Consider the following 23283-nt stretch of genomic DNA (forward strand, 5'->3'; position numbering starts at 1 on the left):
AGGTAGGGGTGGGGGTAAAAAAATAAAAAATTGAAATTAGAAATATCTTTTAAAAATAACTTTTAATATTTTTTTTTGAGGGGAGGTTGGTGGTTGAGGGCTAGGGGGATAGGGGTGAGGGTGGGGTAAAAAATTAAAGTTAATTTTTTTTTTAAAAAAACAAGCTTTAAATTATTATCTTTTGGGGGGGAGGGTGGTTTGAGGGTAGGGACAAAATAAATCGATTTTTTCAACAAAAAAAAATTGTAATTTGAAGTTAGAAGAGAGTTTTGAAAAATGTTTTCCTTAAGTTTTGAGGGAAAGTCATTTTCCTTAAATTTGAGAAAAATGAGTTGATTTAAAAAACATTTTCCAAAACATTTAACCTAACCAAACATGAGAAAATTGGAAATTCCTACCAAACACACCCTATATGTCTTTATGATGTATATTAGATAGAAAAAATATATGGTCTAAGAGAAGAAAAGGAAACAAACAAAATTAAGACAGTATATGATGTATCAGTTAGAAAGAATGGTCTAAGATAGAAATTTAAAAGAAACAAACAAAACTAGACATTATTATATGATGCGTAAGATAGAATAGTCTAAACAGAGAAGAAACAAACAAACACTAATGTAAGACAAAAATTATATAGAAATCATTTCTTCCGTGACGACCACTTTGAGATTTAGATTTTTTTTCTCTTCGTATCTTTGAATTGCTGTAAGAAATAGGTCAAGTAGTTGGAACTTTGATGTAACATAAATGGTGATAAAAGAATAGGAAATATCCTAGTAAAAGCAATGGGCCTGCCTCGTTACTCCGGGCTTTAATGATTAAAAATAATCGGACCATTTCAGTCATTGTCTTCTTCTCAACCTCTCCTCAATCACTGAACTAGGTTAGTGAACTCCACCTTCTTGGAATCTCACAAGATGCTATTCAAGACGATCATTTATCCTATAACTAAACAACTATTTATTCTTAGAAAAATTGTAGGAGTAACATATGATATATCCAACAAGTCAACAACAACCTCCAGCGTCCAAGCAGGACGTGTCTTACTTGCCACACTCGATAAAATATATCACCGTGTATAAAATGAAATGAAAGAGTACTAATTCTTGTTACACTAATTCAACAACAACATACTCAATGTAATTTCATATGTGGATCTGAAAAGAATGATGTATATGCAATTTTAATTTAACAAATTCAATATAATTTCATAGAAAGACTATTTCGGATAGCAAGCTCACCAGCAAATTCAATTTACCTTGCAATTTGTGTAGGTCAATGAAAGCACCTCGTGAGTCTATGACGGCACCCAATTTGCCACGCTTTAATTACCTACCACACAACACACACACACACACAAAACTGTTGGTTCTCTAATTTGGGTCACAGACAAGTTCTATAAAATCTATTCATTAATTCACCAACTTCTATAACTCAAATGGCACTACATTTCACTCATCTTCATTTTCCTTTATTATTTCTAATAATTACTATCTGCCTATGTATATCTTCAACCTTTGCTGTAAAACCCCAGAAATTTTATCCATTTTTCAAAGTTGATGCTGATGGAATTATTCACAGGTATCAACACATCAAGTTATTCCCTCCATCAAACAATCCCAAAACCAGGGTTCAATCCAAAGACGTTACAATTTTACCCCAAAAAAACGTATCAGCACGACTTTACCTTCCGAAAATCAGTCGAAAAAACCAAAAATTTCCTCTGCTTTTTTACATCCACGGAGGCGGCTTCTGTACTCAATCAGCATTTTCCTCCATGTACGATAGTTACATCCACAAGCTAACCGCTGAGGCTAATGTAATCATCGTATCAATCGATTACAGATTAGCCCCAGAGCATCCAATCCCCGCGTGTTACGATGATTCATGGGCTGTCCTGAATTGGGCTGCACAAGGAACAGAGCCCTGGCTTAAAATACACGCCAATTTTTCGCGTGTTTTCTTAGCTGGTGATAGTGCTGGTGCTAATATTGCACACAACTTAATGGTTCGGGCAAGTGAGGAAAGCCATTTTGTCGCGCCATTAGTAGGAATGGCACTGATTGATCCTTATTTTGGTAATGGTAAGCCTGATTCACTATGGACGTATTTATGTCCGAAAAGTAATGGGATTAATGATTCGAGATTCAATCCGGCAGCTCATAGGAGTATGCTGTCGGAATTGAAATGCTCGAAGGTTTTAGTTTGTACTGCTGGCAAAGATTTTTTGAGAGACAGGGCTTGGACTTATTATGAGACTTTGAAGAAAAGTGGGTGGAAAGGTGAATTGGGGATAAAGGAGATAGAAGGGGAGGGACATGTCTTCCATTTATTTAACCAAACTTCTGAGAAAGCTAAGGTCTTGATGAAATCCATAGTCCACTTTTTAGCCTAGCGCGCAAATTCAAAATCTAGAGTTAGTAAGTTCAAAATGAGAATAAATGTACCCTTGTTTGTGTATCATGAAATGTAATATAATGCAGTGTATTGTCATGTGTTGGGATACCAAAGGTGTGGTTGTGATGGTTCATCTTAACCCGCTAAAATTTCAAGCCGTTCCACTTTGCATACCAATTATTTCATATTCAACCAATCCGCTTTGTTTAAATTTTACAGTTCTTTTCAAATTACTTTGGATAATTCAAAAATAATTTCAATTTGTATTCATTTCCAAACATAACTTCAATTTTAAACTACTATACTGAAAACATTTTTGAACTTGTAGCAAATTATTAGTTTCGTCCAGAAACTATTGACCACCTTTAAAATACCCCTCTACTTGACTAACTAAAGTTAATTACACCCCGACATATAACATGACATAGCAAGTGACCTCAAACTCTTGTAGGAGCATGAGACTCTTCACAAAAAGCCGAAAGAACAATTGAAAACACTCCTAAACTTGACAAGAATTTAGGGTGTATTTCACTCATATAGTAAGAAAGTTCATTAAATGGTATTTTAAAGGCTATCAATAGCTATTAATAATGAAACTAATAATTTGCATAGAGTTTAGAGATATTTTATGCTTTCTCTCCTAAAATAATTACGGAAAGATGATTTGCTAGCTATTGCATAGAAGCAGAGATTTTACCCTGTTCTCATTCAAATGATAGCGGTTGTGGGTTTTCCTTTTATCAACAAAATAATCGAACAAAAAAAAAGGTTTATGGCGTTTGAGCCAATGAGGAAGATACTGCGGAGACTACAATGTCCACTTAACCTACTCTTCAAAAATTTAGGCATAAAGACAAAAACGCCTAATAATTATAATCAATCTCACCCTCCATTTTTTATTCCCTTAAAATCTCCACATCACATTTACATCGCATTATTCCATCTCCATCATTACTGCAAACTTTAATCAAACAATGGATTCAAAGGAAATTGCTTATGATGTCCCAATGTTTTTTAAGGTCTACAAAGATGGCAGTATCGAAAAGTATCGGAAACATGATTATGCCCCTCCTTCCGATAATCCAATCACCGGTGTTCGATCCAAAGATATCGTCGTCCTACCGGAGAACAATGTAACGGTACGCCTTTACCTTCCTAAAATAACCCAAAATGATGATCAGAAATTTCCACTCCTTGTGTATTTCCATGGGGGAGGGTTTGTGATCGAATCGGCGTTTTCTACTTACTATCATAGTTATCTCCACTCTCTAGCTGCAGAAGCCAATGTACTTATCGTATCCGTCGAGTACCGATTGGCCCCTGAACACAAAATCCCTGCCTGTTATGATGATTCGTGGGCTGCCATGAAATGGGTCTCTCAGCAGGCCAATAGCCAACAGGGAACTGAACCATGGCTGAAAAATCATGCCGACTTCTCCAGAGTTTTCTTGTCAGGTAAAATGTGCGGGTTGGGTTAAATTGAATTGGTTTTCAGATTAAGTTAGTTTCAGATGTCATACTTTTAGATCAATAAACGAGTCACGATCCAAACTGATTTTTACTGGATTGGATGAGGATGGACAGATGACAAAGCATAAGTCAACCCACCCAAATTGATCCAATCTTCATACTTTTTTATGCGTTTTGACAGAAATTACGAAAACTAATAGAATATTTTTCTTAAATTATTATTAGTTCAAATCTTCATATTTGATTCCATGTGCTTGTATTTAGGTTGCATTTTGATCAATCGCGTTACTTAATTTGACTTGTTTTGCTCCAATATTTATGAAGTTTATTTTTGGGTTCAAACTTGAGCGCATTGAGTGAGTACTGAAATTGTATTGATTTTGTCACAAAAGGTGATAGTGCAGGAGCAAATATTACTCATAACATGATGATGCGAGCAAGTGTAGATGAAGATAAACTTGGAGATAGGTTAAAACTTGTCGGAATGGCATTAGTTCATCCCTATTTCGGGAACAATGAGCCAGATAGAATTTGGTCGTATTGTTGCCCAGAAAATCCCAAAACTGATGACCCAAGATTCAATCCAGCAGCACATCCAAGTTTGCTATCGAAGCTTGTTTGTTCCAAGATTCTGATATGCACCGGGGGAGCGGATTTTATAAGGGACAGAGGGTGGACATACTATGAGTCCCTGAAGAAATGTGGATGGAAAGGTGAAGTGCAACTTAAGGAAACAGAAGGGGAAGAACATGTTTTTCATTTGGTTAAGCCAACTTGTGAGAGAGCTAAGGCCTTGATGAAATGGCTAGCTGATTTCTTTCAACAATCAAGCTGAATACTTGTTGGGTAGAATTTATGTCCTATTTCAGTTGTATCTCTTTTTCTTTTTATTGATCAAATAAGTAGCCGTTTGGACTTGAAATTGAAATTAGTGATTTGAAGTTGAAATTTCGTTTGGACTTGCAATTGTGGCAGGAGATATCATTTTCACTATCACAGTCATTAACTGGAGTCACTGGACTCTCCATTTATGGAACATCTTGTATTTTATCTTTAAAAAATAGTACTTATTTAGTTTAGGACCAAATAACTTGAAAAAATTAGATAATTTTCAACTCATAAGCTTCAAATCCGACTCCACTATACCTCCAAAAGAAATTATTTCTGGACAATAGAACTTGCAGTGGTCATTACGTATGGACTACGCTCACTTGAATTGTTTGTATATATAACTTATAAGGTGATGATATTGGGGAGAATCAATGAGGACAAAAGAAGTCTCTGTCCTCTAGAAACATTACTACACATGCTGAGTTAAAATATAATGCCGTCCTTATATTTAACTCCTATATATTATAAAATAAATATGGAGTAATTCTATTATTTATAGTATACTTTTTTTAAATGTTCGAAATTTATTTTAATAAAAAGATCAAATCAATGTCGAGTGAAAACGAAAGGAGGGATTATCTGTGTTAGCATTCATCATTTTCTCAATCAAATCATATAATTACTCAATAGCAAATATGATATACTTGTTGGAACCCTAAAATAGTAATCTATTGGACCTTTGAAAACTAATCTTTAACATTGGATATATGTAATATGAGTAAGACGGAATATAAGACATAAAAATTTAAGTTTTCGAATATACAATTAAAAAAAATTCCAAAGAAAAATATTTTAAAAATTGGTTGGCCCAAACTATTTGTTTAGGCAAAGAAAAAATAATTTACACAAATTATTGCTTTTAAAAGTAGCTGTCACAGCACTGGTGTATAGTAACACCAACCTTCTCTTGTAACTTACCTTTTAGCAATGGCGGAAATAGTACATGATTTTTTCCCATTGATGAGAGTTTACAAAGATGGTCGAATCGAAAGGCTGATGGGCGAGGGTTTTGTCCCACCTGAATTGGATCCTGAAACTGGAGTACAAATCAAAGACATTGAAATTGATCCAGAAATTAACCTATCAGCAAGACTCTACCTGCCCAAAAATGTCGACACCGTTCAGAAAATTCCCCTTTTCGTCTACTTTCACGGCGGTGGCTTTGTGATCGAATCTGCTTCTTCACCTTCATATCACAAGCATCTTAGCACGGTAGCAGCTGAAGCAAAAGTCGTCATCGTTTCTGTTAACTACAGGTTAGCTCCTGAGTACCCGTTACCCATAGCTTATGAAGATACATGGTTAGCTCTGAAATGGGTCGCTTCACATGCTAATGGTGATGGCCATGAGCCATGGCTAAAAGACCATGCCGATTTCAATCGGGTTTATTTTGGGGGAGATAGCGCGGGTGGTAACATCGCACACCATATAGCAATTCGGGTCGGGTTGGAAAAGTTGGATGGTGTGAAACTTGAAGGGATTTTCCTTGCCTGTCCATTTTTCTGGGGGAAGGATCCGATTGACGGTGAGGGGGAAAACCTGGGTGCCAAGGATTTCGTTGAGAAGCTATGGTTGTTTGCGAATCCGAATAGCTCGGGATTAGATGACCCGTTGATTAACCCGGAGAAGGATCCGAAATTGTCTAGCTTAGGATGTGATAAAGTACTTGTGTATGTGGCTGGAAAAGATCCGTTGAGATTCAGGGGATTTTACTACAAGGAGGTATTGGAGAAGAATGGGTGGCCGGGGACGGTGGAGGTTGTGGAAGTTAAAGATGAAGAACATGTGTTTCACCTGTTTGCTACAGAAGCTGAAAATGCGATGGGCATGATGAAAAAATTGGTCTCTTTCCTTAATCAGTCCTAGGACTTCTAATCATGGAAGTGAGTACTATTTTTATGAATAAAATGGATGTAATTGTTAAAGATTTTCCCCTGTAAATCTTTTTCTTAATATATTTCTCAATCTTCCGAGAATGCGGTCTACTGATTTTATCGACTATCAACGAAATTTATTATAGAATGATAAGTATTTATTCATCTATACTCATGAAGTAAAAGCAGGAGAGTTCATTTTCACTATCATAGTCTAATAATCTGACTCTCCACTTATGAAACATCTTGCTCCACTGCTTCAATTTGTTTATTTCTAAGAAGATAGAGCAAACTTCTTTTAAGTGATGAAAACGAATACCACCTATATACATTTTTATATATATTTTTATACCAATTTATATGATTTGCTTTTCTTTTTGGCAAAAGGGTCTAGTGGACCATTCTACTTGTATGAGTTTGTATTCTAAACCCTTTTACTTAATCATTTGTCAACTGAACTCTTGAACTCTTCGAAACACTATATTTTAAACATGTTTTCTAACTTGGCATCCTATGGGGCCGACACAACAAAGGGGTGTGTAATACACACACCTGAGGAGCGTGAGATCTGGTTAAATGGGTCTAATAGTCATTAGGGTTTTATAAAGCCATCTTCTTCCCCATATGCTAGCCTCTTTTTCGATCTTCTTTCTCCAAATTTCTTCTCCATTTTTTCCATCCTTATACTCCTCTTTTATTTCTATGCATTTTCATTTAATTCTTTGCTTCATTTTGTGGTTGATCCTATTGTAGTTTTCTACATCATCACGAAAGTTACTTTTGTTAGAATCCTATAATATAATAGAAATCATGAAACATGTAATTGAAAGCATAACAAACAAAATCCTCAAAAAATTTCAACATAATTAGTATGAAAACCTAAAAATTAAACAAAGACATAAATAGAAGATGAAATCTAGACTAAACAACATACAAATACGAAAATAAGTTACAAAATTTACATAAATAAATTAAAAATCGAACAAAACCAACAAAAATACTCAAACAATTTCATGGGAATGAAGAAAAAAATGAGAAAGAAAAAATGTGGGTATATATAGCCACACACAGATGTTGCGGTGAAACTCTCTTCTTCGACTTGGATGAAAACAAAGACGGATTGCCTTGATTGAGCCATGATTTCTGCTACTGGTGATTTTTCTTCCATGAAAAGAGTAGAAGAGGTTGAATTTTTTTTCTAAGAAAGATGAAAGAGAAATGAAATGAGGGGAAAGTGGTGGGTTTGGTGGCAAAAGACAAATAAAAATCAGAAATATATTAATTAAATATAATAAAAATGTCAAGATGACATGAAGTGGTATATATACACGTGTCATTTATAATTATTTTTAAAATTACGTGTCAGGCGTTTGTGGTACACGCACAACTAAACGGTTAAAAAGTGTTTAAAATATTGAGTTTAAATGGGTTCAGGGTCCAGACGACAAATTGATAAGTAAAAGGGTTCACAATACAAACTCATACAAATAGAAGGGCCCACCAGCCCTTTTGCCTTCCTTTTTTAGTCATTTTTAGAAAGAATAATATATTTCTATATTAAGTAGTAATAATTTAACTTTAAAATATCCATTTTAATTTTAATGAAATGATTTATAACAATATACATTTCTATCATTCATTTTACACTACAAGTTTTAAAAATCCTTCTTTTTTATTTTTTTAAATTCGTACCGAGTCAAAGTAGCTTTCATAAAATGGGACAGAGTGAGTAATAAGAATTGGAAAACCAATTTTAAAAATTCCAAAGATACACCGTAAACTTGGTGTTGTCGATCTTTCTAGTTCCTCTCCATTAAAAACTAAGCCATAAATAAAATACTTTGCCTTGCCTTGGTTGTGACGTATGGTCTACGCTCACTCCAATCAGATATGAGTGTTCACACGTTTAGATTGAATATGAATTTTTTTTGAGTTTTACCTCAAAAGAAATTGCAATTCAAGCTCAATTCAAGTAAGCTTGAATTTGATTGGAGTTTTTAGGTTTGATATAAAATTATTCAGTTAGTTATTTTGAATTTTTGTTTTTTATGTTTTAATCCTTTTAAAGGCAAGTATAATTGTGACAATTAACAAGTTCAATTCACTTAATAATTTATTCTTTAGAATGAATTCCATTTGTTTTTTAAAACAAAAGACTTATTTTCATTTTTAGTTTATTTCAAAAAGAATGATTTTTATTTTTTGTAATACTTTAATTTCAGTTTATCAACTGACATGTTTAAGAATTCAAGATTAAAAATATGTTGGTACATTTGACATAACTGTAATTTAGGATCACAAGATTGAAAAAATTTCTTCCTTTTCTTACCCTTCGTGTTAAGTCAAATTAGATTATTCTTTTTTAAATCGATGGAGCATAACTTTCTAGTGTTTACAAGAATTGAGGTCTCGCTAACTCTCATGTCGTGGATTAAGTTTTACTTACTCATAGACTATTTTTCATTTTTGTCTAGATTCGTAATTAAAAAATAAATCACTTGATACTAAAAGTGAGAATAGAATTATTTGAGATCTATCAATGAAATCATATAATATTATTTGATAGTAAATACGATAGAGTTACTTGGAACCTAGAATACTTATAGAGATTAAACTTATTACCAATTAAGTTCTTGGTTTTAAGAGTAGATCTCACAGCACTTGTGTATATTAACACCAACCTTCTCCTTGTAACTTAGCTTTTAGCAATGGCGGAAATAGTACACGATCTTTTCCCACCGATTAGAGTTTACAAAGATTGTCGAATCGAGAGGAGGCTGATGGGTGAAGGTTTTGTCGCACCTGAATCGGATCCTGAAACTGGAGTACAAATCAAAGACATTGAAATTGATCCAGAAATTAACCTATCAGCAAGACACTACCTGCCCAAAAATATAGACCCAGTTCAGGAAATTCCCCTTTTCGTCTACTTTCACGGCGGCGCCTTTGTAATCGAATCTGCTTCTTCACCTACCTATCACAAGCATCTAAGCATGGTAGCAGCTGAAGCAAAAGTCGTCATGACCATTTAAATCCTTTTAGACATTATTTCAAAATTGACGTTGAGCAATTACAACCTTCGCTAATATTTGAAAGAACTTAAGCATCTGACTTAAAATCTTAAAACATGGTCTAAAAACACATAGCGCCTGTTTGGAAGGACAAACAAGGACACTCTGCTAATTAGATTTGATATAATTGAGTGTAATTACACTGTCTGTCATATTTGGTTGGACATGTAATTACTTGGTCAGCCATGTAATTAGTGTAATTGGCAGGGATAATTACACTTTACAATTCACAGACAGAGGCTATGAATTACTGGTAATTACACCATGCAAATTACTTTTAAATTTCATTTTCTTATTTCTATTTTTATTTTTTTTGTTTTAATTTTTTTTACTTCTGATATTTTAAGTTCTTTTTTTTTATTATTATTATAAAAGTTTACTTTTTATTTTATATTATTATATTTCATTTTCTTTGTTTTCAACTTTACTTTACGTGATTCTATGCAATTTTTCCGTATTATCTATTTCTTTATGTCATGCTTACTTTCTTATTAGCATAATTTTATTAGTATTCTAATTTTTTTTAATTAAAATATAATTTATTGTTAAGTAAGGTTATAGACTTACGTTTTCTTTTTTAAGAAAAATAAATCATATTTATGTATGCTATGTTTAAATTTGCTATAAGAGTATTATGTTAAATGTTTCGTTTTGAATTTATAACTAATGTTATATTTTCAGTTTCATTTGTTTTAGTAATATTGAATTCAAATTGCACGTCAATTTTTTAATTAGACTTGATAGATTATCTTTTTGTCAAACATTTAATAATTTATGACATTTTATTTATATATTAATCTTTATATCAGACATGCATTTCACGATGTTCGTAGAAACTTCATACTTTTAATTTTTATGATCAATTCAATTGAAATATATTAATTTGAAAAAATATAAATCAATTATTTTTTCATAATATTAGTTAAAAAATATATGTTTATTAATTAATATATTTAAATATATATATATATATCTTAAATATTTAATTTAATGTCATTTATAAAGTTTCTTATTTGTCTAGTATAAATTTTAAATAATTAATTTTGATTTTTAAAATTTAATATAATTTTATAATTGTAATTGTGCATCCAAACAGAACATGTGTAATTACACTGTGACATCCAAACAGGACATGTGTAATTACAATTATACTGTTGCAACCAAACAAGTAAGTGTAATTACTAGGCTGATAATTACTACCCTAATAATTACACCATTTCCAATAACATGTGACTTTCCAAACAGACCCATATGAAAATCTTCATAACATATGAGAGACGGACATAATTATTAGATTACGAAATAATAATATTAAATTATGTTAATTATGGATACTTATCGGAGAAAGTGGTCATAATTTATATTAAGCCACTTTTTTCTAATCTAGAAAATGATTATTATTCCTTGAAATCGTCCATCTATATTCTCATACTCCCTCCGTTTCACAAAGAATGACCTGGTTTGACATGTCACAGAGTTTAAATAAATAAAAAAGACTTTTGAATCTTGTGATCCTAAATTAAAGTTATGCCAAATGTACAAAATTGCCCTTAATCTTGTGGTCTTAAACATGTCACGTGAAAAACAAAAAGTAAAATGTTACCAAAAAAGGAAAGAGGTTATTCTTTTTGAAACTGACTAAAAAGAAAAGGAGGTCATTCTTTGTGAAACGGAGGGAGTATGAGAATATAGATGGACGATTTCAAGGAATAATTTATTTCACCATCTTTTAATTGGATATGAAAAATGTTGTGGAGTGAATGAAAAAGTGAAATTATTATTTAAAAGAAAAAAAAAATTTCATTTATTTATTTTGAAATGAATATTTTTTCTTTTTGCGGTGTTAAGGGACTCCATAACTTAACAAGTAATTGCCCAAATAAATGCAAATGACCATAAAAACTATCAAAATTAAATTAGAGTAAACATGTTGACGCCAAACTAGGAAAAAAAAGATTTGGACATTCAATTCAAAATGCATATAATTAAAGAGCAGATTTTAAAACAAAGCAAATTTTTGGTTATAAAAGTAACTGTCACAGCACTAGTCTATAGTATACCAACCTTCTCTTGCTTGCAACTTAGCTTTTAGCCATGGCGGAAGTAGTACATGATTGAGAGTTTACAAAGATGGTCAAATCGAGAGGCTGGCGGGCGAAGTTTTTGTCCCACCTGAATCTGATCATGAAACCGGAGTACAAATCAAAGACGTTCAAATTGATCCAGAAATCAACCTATCAGCAAGACTTTACCTGCCCAAAAATGTCGACCCGGTTCAGAAAATTCCCCTTTTCGTCTACTTTCACGGCGGCGGCTTTGTAATCGAATCTGCTTTTTCACCTACATATCACAAATATCTTAGCCTGGTAGAAGCTGAAGCAAAAGTCGCCATTGTCTCTGTTAACTACAGGTTAGCTCCTGAGTACCCGTTACCCATAGCTTATGAAGATTCATGGCTAGCTCTCAAATGGGTCACTTCACATGCCAATGGTGATGGTCGTGAACCATGGCTAAAAGACAATGCCGATTTCAATCGTGTCTATTTGGGGGGAGATAGCGCGGGTGGTAACATCGCACACCATATAGCCATTCGGGTCGGGTTGGAAAAGTTGGAGGGTGTGAAAATTGAAGGGATTTTCCTTGCCTGTCCATCTTTCTGGGGGAAGGATCCGATTGACGGTGAGGGGGGAAATCCTGGGTGCCAAGGATTTCGTTGAGAAGCTATGGTTGTTTGCGAATCCGAATAGCTCGGGGATTAGATGACCCGTTGATTAACCCGGAAAAGGATCCGAAGTTGTCTAGCTTAGGATGTGATAAAGTAGTTGTGTATGTGGCCGGAAAAGATTCGTTGAGATTCAGGGGATTTTACTACAAGGAGGTGTTGGAGAAGAGTGGGTGGCCGGGGATGGTGGAGGTTGTGGAAGTTAAAGATGAAGAACATGTATTTCATCTGTCTGCTACAGAAGCTGAAAATGCCATGGCTATGATGAAAAAATTGGTTTCTTTCCTTAATCAGTCCTAGGACTTCTAATCATGGAATTGGGTACTATTTTTATGAATAAAAAATGGATGTAATTGTTAAAGATTTTCACGTGGTTCTTAATATATTTCTCAATCTTGGGGAATGCGGCCTACTGATTTTATCGACTATCAACAAGATTAGATTTATTATAGAGTGATAAGTATTTCTTCGTGTTTACTCAGATTCTTAGGTATAAAGTGCATCAAGGTATGCACGAGAGTTCTAACCAACATACGTTTACGGAGCATCTTGTTACACTGCTTCAACTTGTTATTTCTAAGATAGAACAAACTTCTGTAAGTGATGAAAAGGACTACCACCAACATACGTTTTTGTTTTATAAAAATAATTGGAAAACCAAATATCACCGTAAACTTGCTGATCTATCTAGTTCTTTCTCCATTTAAAACTAAGCCATAAATAAAACAATTGACCTTCCCTTGGTCGATGGTCTACGCTCACTAGAATTGTTTGTTTAGTATATAATGATGTTGAATAATAGGGAAAAATATCAGATGTGGGCCTTCTCACCGTTCAGATTGAATATAAAAATTTGATTTGAGTTTTTAAATTTTAACATCGCTGAAATTACAATTCAAGTAAGGTTGAATTGATAGGAGTTCTTAGGTAAGATTTAAAATTATTCAGTTTTGTTATTTTGAATTTTTTATTTTAATTTTTGAGTCTTTAAGGCAAGTATGACACTTCACAAGGTCATCATTTGTTAGAATGTATACTTTTTACCGTTAACCAAGATTGAGGTCACTCTTAACACTCGTGCGGTGGACTAAGGTTTACTTATTCATGGACTATTTTTTCATATTTTATCTAGATTAGTACTAAAAAACATAACATGATATTGGAAAAAGGCATAAAATTTTCCCTGAACTTGGCACGAAAATTTACTTTAGTACTTAAACTACACGAGTGTTTATATACCCCTTAACATCTTTTAGGTGATTAAAACACCCTCTAAGGGATGATGTGGCAGAGAGAGTGAGTGCACTCTCCTGAAAGTGCGTGAAAAAAGAGAAAACAAAAGCTGAATTTTTAAAGCCCTACACATGGCCTTTTTTTATTGGCCAATATATAACAAATTATTTAAATAGTTTTTAATATATATTAAATCTTTAAAATATGTAAAAAAAATTATTAAGAGGTAAATGAAATTAGTGGATCCCCTTTTTATTTTCTTTAATTTTTTTTATTTTTATTTTGTTGTCTTCTTCAATACACATTTTTCTCCATTGAAACATCTCTTCCTCCATCTTCTTCCCACCTCTATCCACTATTTTCATTTCACTAATCTTTTACTAATCCATAAAATTCAATAGCAATGTCATTTTATTGACGTCTATTTCACTCTATTATTTGTATCGATTTGGCAAATGCAAACTTTCTTAAATTTTGAGCGACCCATTTTGATTTCTAGATCATTCAAACATTTCTCATAAAATTTATATTTTTTTGGATCAACTTTCTTATGCAATCTTCATTTCTTATTTGAGTTGTCAAGAAAAAATTGGCTTTCAAAAAAATCCATTCTCCAAGAGGGTAAACTCATTGGGAGGATTCGAAGAAGAAAATGTGAATTTCTTCTTTAAAGTGACTTAAAAAATTGTTGAATAGTGAAGAAAAAGAAAAGAAAGTATTGAAGGTTGGAATAATGATAGTGAACAACAAGGAAGAAGAAAAAGAGGGAATGGGGTGAGGGTGGGGGTATGCATTTATAAATTAATCAATTGATATAATTAATTTTAAAAAGTGTTTAAGAAAAAATAGTGAATAAGTAAAAAGAAATAAAGATTAATGATATGACGCCTACATGGTTATGATGTGTCACTTATGTGGCTATGATGTGGTGGGTGAGAGTGGTGTTATAGTCTCAAGGTGGAAAAAAATCACTTCAAAGATCTTAAGGGGATATTTAAATGCCCGTATAATTTAAGTACTAAAGTAAATTATCCGATCAAATTCAAGAGAATTTTTTTGTATTTTCCCTATTAAAAGTGACAAAAGAATTAAAGAAATGTGTGGACATACTGTGAGTCCCTGAAGAAATGTGGATGGAAAGAGGGGCGGATCCACCCTATGCCATGGGGTGTCATCCGACACGACTTGGTCAAAAAAATTTAATATTATATATATAAATCTGGAAAAAACCCAACACAGTAGTAAGAATAATAAAAATGATACTCCTTGCACAATTGTGTTGCCTTGGCGCGTTTGTTTGACATGTGGCTGGAGTGTATTAATTCTCTCAACTGGCCAGGTTCAAGTCTCTTTAAGGGCATCTCCCACCTTACACTCTATTTTACCCTTTAAATATAGAATTTTCTATTTTTTCAGATAATCAATTTCAAGTCAATTCTCTATTTTACTATCTAAAAAGAAATTTTTTTCTTTTTTCTTAATATTATATTATTATTTCTATTTCATTCTTATTTTCTTACTTCATAGTATAAATTCTTTATTTCTTTTTCCCAATAATTACTTTATATAATTTTCATGTGATATAAAAATTTATTTTTTTATTTAATATAAAATTTTATTTTATTTTAAATTTTAAATAATATAAATTGCAAGAAAATATTATATAATATACAAATTCAAATAAAAGTGAAATACAATTACATAAACACTCAATTTTCAAAATTATTACGTTGCTCCCATAAATTTTCTATTAATGCATTACGGAGTTCAAAATGAGCATTTTTGTCCTTGTTTTTTTATGTCTAGCTAGAAGTTGTTTAAATCGGAAATTTTCATCTATCACCAGTTATGTCGTTGGAGTTGGAGCCTCTACGACATCTTGAATTGGTGCATTAAGATCACGTTGATCCTCAATTATCATGTTGTGCAGTATAATGCAATGTAGTCATTAAATCATGTAGCACTTTCTTTCTCCAAAAATGTGACGGTCCTGCAAAAATTGCAAAACGTGATTGTAAAACTCTGAATGCACGTTCAACATCTTTTCGGCATGATTCTTGTTTCATCGCGAATTAATTATTATGTTATGTATTGTATTTTATCTTGCATTTTAAATTATTATCTTATGTATTGTATTGTTATCTTGTATTTTAATTATCATATTATGTGTTGTATTTTTAAATTAAAATTTTCATCTTATCATTTTAATTTTGTGTATTCTTTATAGTGAAAATTAATAATAAAATTATATTATATTATCGACGAAAATTAAAAAATATGAAATACTATTAATTCGGGATGATAATAGTTTATATTAAATAATATATTTTTTAAAATATTATATTACATTCACCTCTCTAAATATGAAGAATAGAGGGTGATATAGAGTTGGATTGGAGTGTCCATTCTATATTTTACTCTCCAAATATAGGGAATGGAGAGTAAAATAGAGATGGGTTGAAGATGGTCTAAGAGCTATATTTTTTTTGGCTTTTTCAGTAATAAACATTTTTTTATTAATATAGTGTTATTATATCAACTATTTATTATTAAATATTGACACCACATATAGAAAATCCTGCATACACCACTCAGAAAGGTGATGGCGGAATTTAAAGAAACAGAAGGGGAAGAACACGTTTTTCATTTGGTTAAGCCAACTTGTGAGAGCGCTAAGGCCCTGATGAAATGGCTGGCCGATTTCTTTCAACAATCAAGCTGAATTCTTAGTTGTGTAGAATTTCTCTACTATTTCAGCTGTTTCTCTTTTCTTTTTATTGATCAAATAATTAGCCGTTTGGACTTGAATTTGAAATTATTGATTTAAGATAGAGATTGATTTGAACTTGAAATATTGTTTGGACTTGCCATTGTGACACGAGAAATCATTTTCACTATTATAGTCATTAACTAGACTCTCCATCTATGGAACACTTTTTTTTTGCTTAGAAGGATGCACTTATTTTGTATGTCTTGAAAATTCATTAAATATACCTTTAAAAAAAATTATTTAGTTTAGGACTCACCCAATAACTTGAAAAAATTAAATAATTTTCAACTCATAAGCTTTAAATCTCGACTCCACTATACCTCCAAAAGAAATTCTCTCTGGACAATAGAACTGGTAGTGGTCATTACGTATGGACTCCGCTCACTTGAATTGTTTGTATTTTATATATTAATGAGGACAAAAGAAGTATATGTCCTCTAGAAACATCATTATACATGCCGAGTTAAAATAGAATGACGTCTTTATATTTTATAAAAGATAATTCTATTAATTATAGTATACTTTTTTTAAATATTCAAATTTTATTTTAATAAAAGATCTAATCAACATTGAGTAGGGGTATCAAACGGGCAGTTTGGGTTGAAATTGAATATATTAAAATGGATTAAGGTTTGAATGAATTAAGATTGAACCCAATACAAATTATCTTGAGTCTAATCCTTAAAACTCATGACAGATTGGGTGAGTTAGCTATAGTTGGGTTCATTTTTGACATCCATAATGTTGAGTGGAAACGAAAGAGGAGATTATTTGTGTCGCATTCATCATTTGCTCAATCAAATCATACAATTATTCAATAGCAAATATGATATACTTGCTTCGATCCTAGAATACTGATTTATTGGACCTTTGAAAATTATTTAAAAATTCAAAGCAAAATATTTAAAAAGTTGGTTAGACTATAACCATCCTACACACAAATGTTTATACAAAGAAAGAAAGCGTGAAATAATTCTTCTTACTTTTGGCAATCAAATAAGAATTTTAAACAAACTTCTATAATTAATTTAGAGTTCAAAATACAATATAATACTTTTTTTGTTATTTTTATTTAAATATAAATAATATGTGGATATATTATAAGAAATAAGTATTTCTAAAAATGAATGGACGGCGTAATTTTCTTATCAATCAGTGAATAGAAGTTAATCTTATTTATAGAAAGTTTGTTGAAGATTCTTATTTGATTGCCACAAATTATTGCTTTTAAAAGTAGCATTCACAGCACTTGTGTATTACTACACACACCAACCTTCTCTTGCAACTTAGCTTTTAGCAATGGAGGAAATAGTGCATGATTTTTTCCCATTCATGAGAGTTTACAAAGATGGTCGAATCGTAAGGCTGATGGGCGAAGGTTTTGTGCCACCTGAATCTGATCCTGAAACTGGAGTACAAATCAAAGACGTTGAAATTGATCCACAAATTAACCTATCAGCAAGACTCTACCTGCCCAAAAATGTCGACTCTGTTCAGAAAATTCCCCTTTTTGTCTACTTTCACGGCGGTGGTTTTGTGATCGAATCTGCTTCTTCACCTTCATATCACAAGCATATAAGCAAGGTAGCAGCTGAAGCAAAAGTAGTTATTGTTTCTGTTAACTACAGGTTAGCTCCTGAGTACCTTTTACCCATAGCTTATGAAGATTCCTGGCTAGCTCTCAAATGGGTTGCTTCACATATTGCCAATGGTGATGGTGATGAGCCATGGCTAAAAGACCATGCCGATTTCAATCGCGTCTATTTAGGGGGAGATAGCGCGGGTGGTAACATCGCACACCATATAGCTATTCGGGTCGGGTTGGAAAAGTTGGATGGTATGAAACTTGAAGGGATTTTCCTTGCCTGTCCATTTTTCTGGGGGAAGGATCCTATTGACGGTGAGGGAGAAAACTTAGGTTCCAAGGATGTCATTGAGAAGCTATGGTTGTTTGTGAATCCCAACAGCTCGGGATTAGATGACCCGTTGATTAACCCGGAAAAGGATCCGAAGTTGTGTAGCTTAGGATGTGATAAAGTACTTGTGTATGTTGCCGGAAAAGATACATTGAGATTCAGGGGATTTTACTATAAGGAGGTGTTGGAGAAGAGTGGGTGGCCGGGAACGGTGGAGATTGTGGAGGTTAAAGATGAGGCACATGTGTTTTACCTGTCTGCTACAGAAGCTGAAAATGCCATGGCAATGATAAAAAAATTGGCCTCTTTCCTTAATCAGTCCTAGGCCTATTCATGGTATTGACTACTATTTTTATGAATAAAAAATGGATGTAATTGTTAAAGATTTTCTCATGGTTCTTAATATATTTCTCAATCTTCGGAGACTGCGGCGGCCTACTGTTTTTGTTGACTAAATGTAAGTTAGGTAGGAGAGTTCATTTTCACTATCATAGTTCATTAATCAGACTCTCTATTTATGGCGCATCTTGCTCCACTGCTTCAACTTGTTATTTATAAGATAGAACAAACTTCTTTAAGTGATGAAAAGGAACACCACCAACATACGTTTTTTGTTTTTATAAAATACAATAATAATCGGAATACCAATTTGGTGTAAACTCGCTGTTATCGATCTTTCTGGTAAGCTCCATTTAAAACTAAGCCATACATAAAATAAATGGCCTTGCCTTGGTCGTGAGTATGGGCTACGCTCACTAGCATTGTTTTGTTTGTACATATGGTGATGAATTATAGATCTTAGAGGGAAAAATTATCAGATGTGGGCATTTACACCGTTCAAATTGAATATGAATTTGAGTTTTTTATTTTATATTGAAGAAATTACCGTTCAAATTCAATTTAAACTTGCATTTGATTGGAGTTTTAAGGTTTGATTTAAAATTAATCAATTTTGATATTTTGAATTTCAATTTTTGAGCCTTTAAGACAAGTATTACAATTACGAAGCTCAATTCACTCAATAGTTTGTTCTTTCGAATGTACTATAACTTTTTACGGTTTACAAGGATTGAGGTCACTGTGACACTCAAGCCATGGATTAAGTTTTACTTACTCATAGACTATTTTTTCACTTTTATCTTGATTAGCAACATGATATTAAAAGTGACAATAGAATTATTTGATTTTAATCAATGAAATCATTTACATTATTATTCAATAGAAAATATGATATACTTTCTTTGGAACATAGAATACTAAACTATTGGACTTTTAAAAATAAAACTTATTACCAAGTTCTTGGTTTTAAAAGTAGATCTCACAGCACTTGTGCATAGTAACACCAACCTTTTCTGGTAACTTAGCTTTCAGCAATGGCGGAAATTATACATGATCTTTTCCCACTGATTAGAGTTTACAAAGATGGTCGAATCGAGAGGCTGATGGGTGAAGGTTTTGTCCCACCTGAATCGGATCCTGAAACCGGAGTACAAATCAAAGACATTGAAATCGATCCACAAATTAACCTATCAGCAAGACTTTACCTGCCCAAAAATATAGACCCAATTCAGAAAATTCCCCTTTTCGTCTACTTTCACGGCGGCGCCTTTGTAATCGAATCTGCTACTTCGCCGACATATCACAAACATCTAAGCATGGTAGCAGCTGAAGCAAAAGTCGTCATCGTCTCTGTTAACTACAGGTTAGCTCCTGAGTACCCGTTACCCATAGCATATGAAGATTCATGGATAGCTCTCAAATGGATCGCTTCACATGCTAATGGTGATGGTTATGAGCCATGGCTAAAAGACCATGCCAATTTCAATCGCGTCTATTTTGGGGGAGACAGTGCGGGTGGTAACATCGCACACCATATGGCCATTCGGGTCGGGTTGGAAAAGTTGGAGGGTGTGAAACTTGATGGGATTTTCCTTGCCTGTCCATATTTCTGGGGGAAGGATCTGATTGACGGTGAGGGAGAAAACTTGTTTGTCAAGGATTGCATTGATAAGCTATGGCTGTTTGCGAATCCCAATGGCTTCGGATTAGATGACCCGTTGATTAACCCGGAAAAGGATCCGAAATTGTGTAGCTTAGGGTGTGAGAAAGTACTTGTGTATGTCGCCGGAAAAGATCCGTTGAGATTCAGGGGATTATACTATAAGGAGGCGTTGGAGAAGAGTGGGTGGCCGGGGACGGTGGAGGTTGTGGAGGTTAAAGATGAGGAACATGTTTTTCACCTGTTTGCTCCAGAAGCTGAAAATGGGATGGCCATGTTGAAAAAATTGGTCTCTTTCCTTAATCAGTCCTAGGCCTTTTAATCATGGAATTGAGTACTATTTTCATGAATGAATTGGATGTAATTGTTAAAGATTTTCTCTTTTCTTTTTTTTTTAATTAAAGTTTGATCAATAAATATTGAATCATGAAAGATTTTGTGATAGCTTATTACACTTTATTATTAATTTTTGTTTATAATCGCAAGTTCAAATAAAATTTAACTTCAAATCAACTTGATTTCAAATTGTTTATTAAATGATCATGTCTAAAATATCATATTTCAACTTGTGATCAATCCATAGATACCAATTAGAAAATAAATAAAGGCATAATAGTTACTTTTTCTGTATAACAAAATTATTAGTTATTTGTTGGATTTCTTCAAGACATTTCCCTTAAATCATTAATTTTTCTATCATAGAGTTTCTCCCTTATTCGTATAATCTGTATTTTAAAAAAATAAAAAATTAAGTAAAATACTCTCTCCGTCCTAATTAGTTGATCATCTTACTAAAAATATTTATCTCATAATAGTTGATCACCTTACTAAATAAAAAAAAATTATTAATAAATTTTTTCCTATATTACCCTTGAAATTAATTCATTTGAATGTGTTCATACTTATTTGTAAAATTTCCAAGAAGTTTTTTTAAGAGGTGAATCAGTAAAATTATTTTTTTATTTATGTTATAGCTACTGTTTAGGGAAATTCTAATACGCAACTACAATTTCGCCAAATTTGCTATTAGCCTGATTTGTATAATTCGCATGACTTGTATAATTTGGTTCCTGATTGTATAAATTTAGAAATTTGTATATGCTTACCCGAGCTATTTGTATACGATTTATGAAAAATTCATAATAAACTACCCTGTTTCTATATTGTCAAGCGAAATATACAAACAGAGTTCTGAAAAATTTCTTGATGTAAAAATACAGATTTTGTATATACTTACCCTATTTAAATATCTGCAAGCGAAATATACAAACGAACAAAAATATACGACTGCAGCCTCCATAGCAAATGAAACTATAGCTATGGAGTGCAATCATCGAAATTATAGATATAGAACCTTATTATGTCTATTAGGTTTGTTATTTTTTTTTTAAATCTCTTCTTAATATGCGTGTAAAAAGGAAAGTAATCAACTAATATGAGAGAGTAATTGGCTCAAGTGCTATCTTGATCCAAGGCTTTGCTACTTCAGATATTTTAATTGAAATTCACCGATCTGAAATAGTGATACTTGCTCTTTAATTTGAGTGGTTAATAATGCACCTAAGTATGATGATATTGGGCTAGGCTACACATGAATTTAATACATATGCCTAAAATATAAGAGAAAAGTTGTTGCCCACATAATTTCATTAAAGTTTGAGCGGAATATCCTTAAAAAAAATATGAACAACACATCAAAATTTAAGAAAATACATAGAATAACCATGATCATTTAAATCCTTTTGGAAATTATTTCAAAACTGACATGGAGCAATTACAAGTTTATAACCTTTTCTAATATTTGAAAGAATTTAATCCTTTTAGAAATTATTTCAAAATTGACGTGGAGCAATTATAAGTTTACAACCTTCTCTAATATTTGAAAGAATTTAAGCATCTGACTCAAAATCTTACCGGTATCTTAAAATATGATCTAAACCCATACAAAAATCTTCATAACAGATGAGAGACGGACATAATTATTGGATTACAAAATAATAATATTAAATTATGTTAATCATGGCTATTTATTGGTGAAAGTGGTCATAATTCATATTAAGCCACTTTTTTATGATCTAGAAAATGGTTATTATTCTTGAAATCGTCAAATCTATATTCTTATAACTTATTACTTCATTATCTTTTAATTGGATATGAAAAATGTTGTAGAGTGAATGAAAAAATAAAATTATTATTGGAAAAAAGAGATCTTTTTTATTTATTTATTTGGAAATGAATGTTTTTTCTTTTTGTGGAGTTGAGGGACTCCATACCTAACTTGTTCAGATTTTGTTTGAACAAGTTATTGCACAAATAAATGCAAATGATCATAAAAACTATCAAAATTAAATTAGAGTAAACATGTTGACCCCAAACTAGGGGTGTGCATTCGGTTTTTCGGTTCGGTTTTGTGTTATTCGGTTTGGGTTTTTCGGTTTTCGGTTTGAAAAAGTATAAACCAATCCGAACCAAAAAAAAATTGGTTCGGTTCGATTTTTCTCTTTTCGGTTTGGTTTTTTTCGGTTTGGCTATTCGGTTACAACTTATTTCATAACTAATTAATAACATAATCAAAGTTATATTTGCATGCTTAAAAAATAAAAATTTCATATAAGGAAAAGTACTAATTCTAGTTCTGCTAATTTTTTTGTCATGAAAGTGCAAGTAATATGTGATATTTATAGTTATAATGTAAAACCTAATGCCTAAAATTTAGTGAAATAGGATGGCAGTAATTTGATATGGGCCTAAATATTACAACAATACTGAATTATTAGTACCCTACGGCCTACATAGTAAACCTAAATATTATAGGTGTAATTATTAATCTATTTATATATATATATATAATTCGGTTTTTTTCGGTTTTTCGTTTTTTTCGGTTTTTCGGTTTTCATTTTTCTAAATCCGAAACCAAACCAAAAAACCAAACAAAGTAAC

General features: G+C 32.3%; 6 protein-coding genes and 1 pseudogene across 6 annotated transcripts; all 7 read left to right on the plus strand.

Moving 5' to 3' along the window:
* Positions 1-1361: 1361 nt before the first annotated feature.
* LOC102578522 (2-hydroxyisoflavanone dehydratase-like) lies at positions 1362-2574 on the plus strand. The gene has a single exon (XM_006346396.2). The coding sequence runs from the start codon at positions 1439-1441 to the stop codon at positions 2393-2395; it is 957 nt and encodes a 318-aa protein (XP_006346458.1). The 5' UTR covers positions 1362-1438; the 3' UTR covers positions 2396-2574.
* A 623-nt stretch (positions 2575-3197) lies between these two features.
* On the plus strand, positions 3198-4818 carry LOC102578867 (probable carboxylesterase 12). The gene is made up of 2 exons (XM_006346397.2): positions 3198-3852; positions 4260-4818. The coding sequence occupies exons 1-2, from the start codon at positions 3372-3374 to the stop codon at positions 4700-4702; spliced, it is 924 nt and encodes a 307-aa protein (XP_006346459.1). The 5' UTR covers positions 3198-3371; the 3' UTR covers positions 4703-4818.
* A 761-nt stretch (positions 4819-5579) lies between these two features.
* On the plus strand, positions 5580-6783 carry LOC102580493 (probable carboxylesterase 7). Its single transcript, XM_006346401.2, has one exon. It carries the CDS (start codon positions 5686-5688, stop codon positions 6622-6624), a length of 939 nt encoding a protein of 312 aa, XP_006346463.1. The 5' UTR covers positions 5580-5685; the 3' UTR covers positions 6625-6783.
* Positions 6784-9203: 2420 nt separating this feature from the next.
* Positions 9204-9830, plus strand: LOC107060382 (2-hydroxyisoflavanone dehydratase-like). The gene has a single exon (XM_015308294.1). The coding sequence runs from the start codon at positions 9341-9343 to the stop codon at positions 9662-9664; it is 324 nt and encodes a 107-aa protein (XP_015163780.1). The 5' UTR covers positions 9204-9340; the 3' UTR covers positions 9665-9830.
* A 1806-nt stretch (positions 9831-11636) lies between these two features.
* LOC102580167 (probable carboxylesterase 7) lies at positions 11637-12865 on the plus strand (annotated as a pseudogene).
* A 4742-nt stretch (positions 12866-17607) lies between these two features.
* On the plus strand, positions 17608-18829 carry LOC102579845 (probable carboxylesterase 7). The gene has a single exon (XM_006346400.2). The coding sequence runs from the start codon at positions 17728-17730 to the stop codon at positions 18667-18669; it is 942 nt and encodes a 313-aa protein (XP_006346462.1). The 5' UTR covers positions 17608-17727; the 3' UTR covers positions 18670-18829.
* Positions 18830-19559: 730 nt separating this feature from the next.
* LOC102579519 (2-hydroxyisoflavanone dehydratase-like) lies at positions 19560-20694 on the plus strand. The gene has a single exon (XM_006346399.2). The coding sequence runs from the start codon at positions 19718-19720 to the stop codon at positions 20654-20656; it is 939 nt and encodes a 312-aa protein (XP_006346461.1). The 5' UTR covers positions 19560-19717; the 3' UTR covers positions 20657-20694.
* The last annotated feature ends 2589 nt before the right edge of the window (positions 20695-23283 follow it).

The sequence above is a fragment of the Solanum tuberosum genome, unplaced genomic scaffold (assembly GCF_000226075.1).
Source record: "Solanum tuberosum cultivar DM 1-3 516 R44 unplaced genomic scaffold, SolTub_3.0 scf00073, whole genome shotgun sequence".
NCBI classification, from domain to species: domain Eukaryota; kingdom Viridiplantae; phylum Streptophyta; class Magnoliopsida; order Solanales; family Solanaceae; genus Solanum; species Solanum tuberosum.

Coding starts and splice junctions, on each gene's coding strand:
- LOC102578522 (XM_006346396.2), top strand. CDS start 1,439: ATGGCACTACATTTCACTCATCTTCATTTTCCTTTATTATTTCTAATA.
- LOC107060382 (XM_015308294.1), top strand. CDS start 9,341: ATGGCGGAAATAGTACACGATCTTTTCCCACCGATTAGAGTTTACAAA.
- LOC102579519 (XM_006346399.2), top strand. CDS start 19,718: ATGGCGGAAATTATACATGATCTTTTCCCACTGATTAGAGTTTACAAA.
- LOC102578867 (XM_006346397.2), top strand. CDS start 3,372: ATGGATTCAAAGGAAATTGCTTATGATGTCCCAATGTTTTTTAAGGTC. Junction 3,853..4,259: donor CTCCAGAGTTTTCTTGTCAG/GTAAAATGTGCG, acceptor TTGTCACAAAAG/GTGATAGTGCAGGAGCAAAT.
- LOC102580493 (XM_006346401.2), top strand. CDS start 5,686: ATGGCGGAAATAGTACATGATTTTTTCCCATTGATGAGAGTTTACAAA.
- LOC102579845 (XM_006346400.2), top strand. CDS start 17,728: ATGGAGGAAATAGTGCATGATTTTTTCCCATTCATGAGAGTTTACAAA.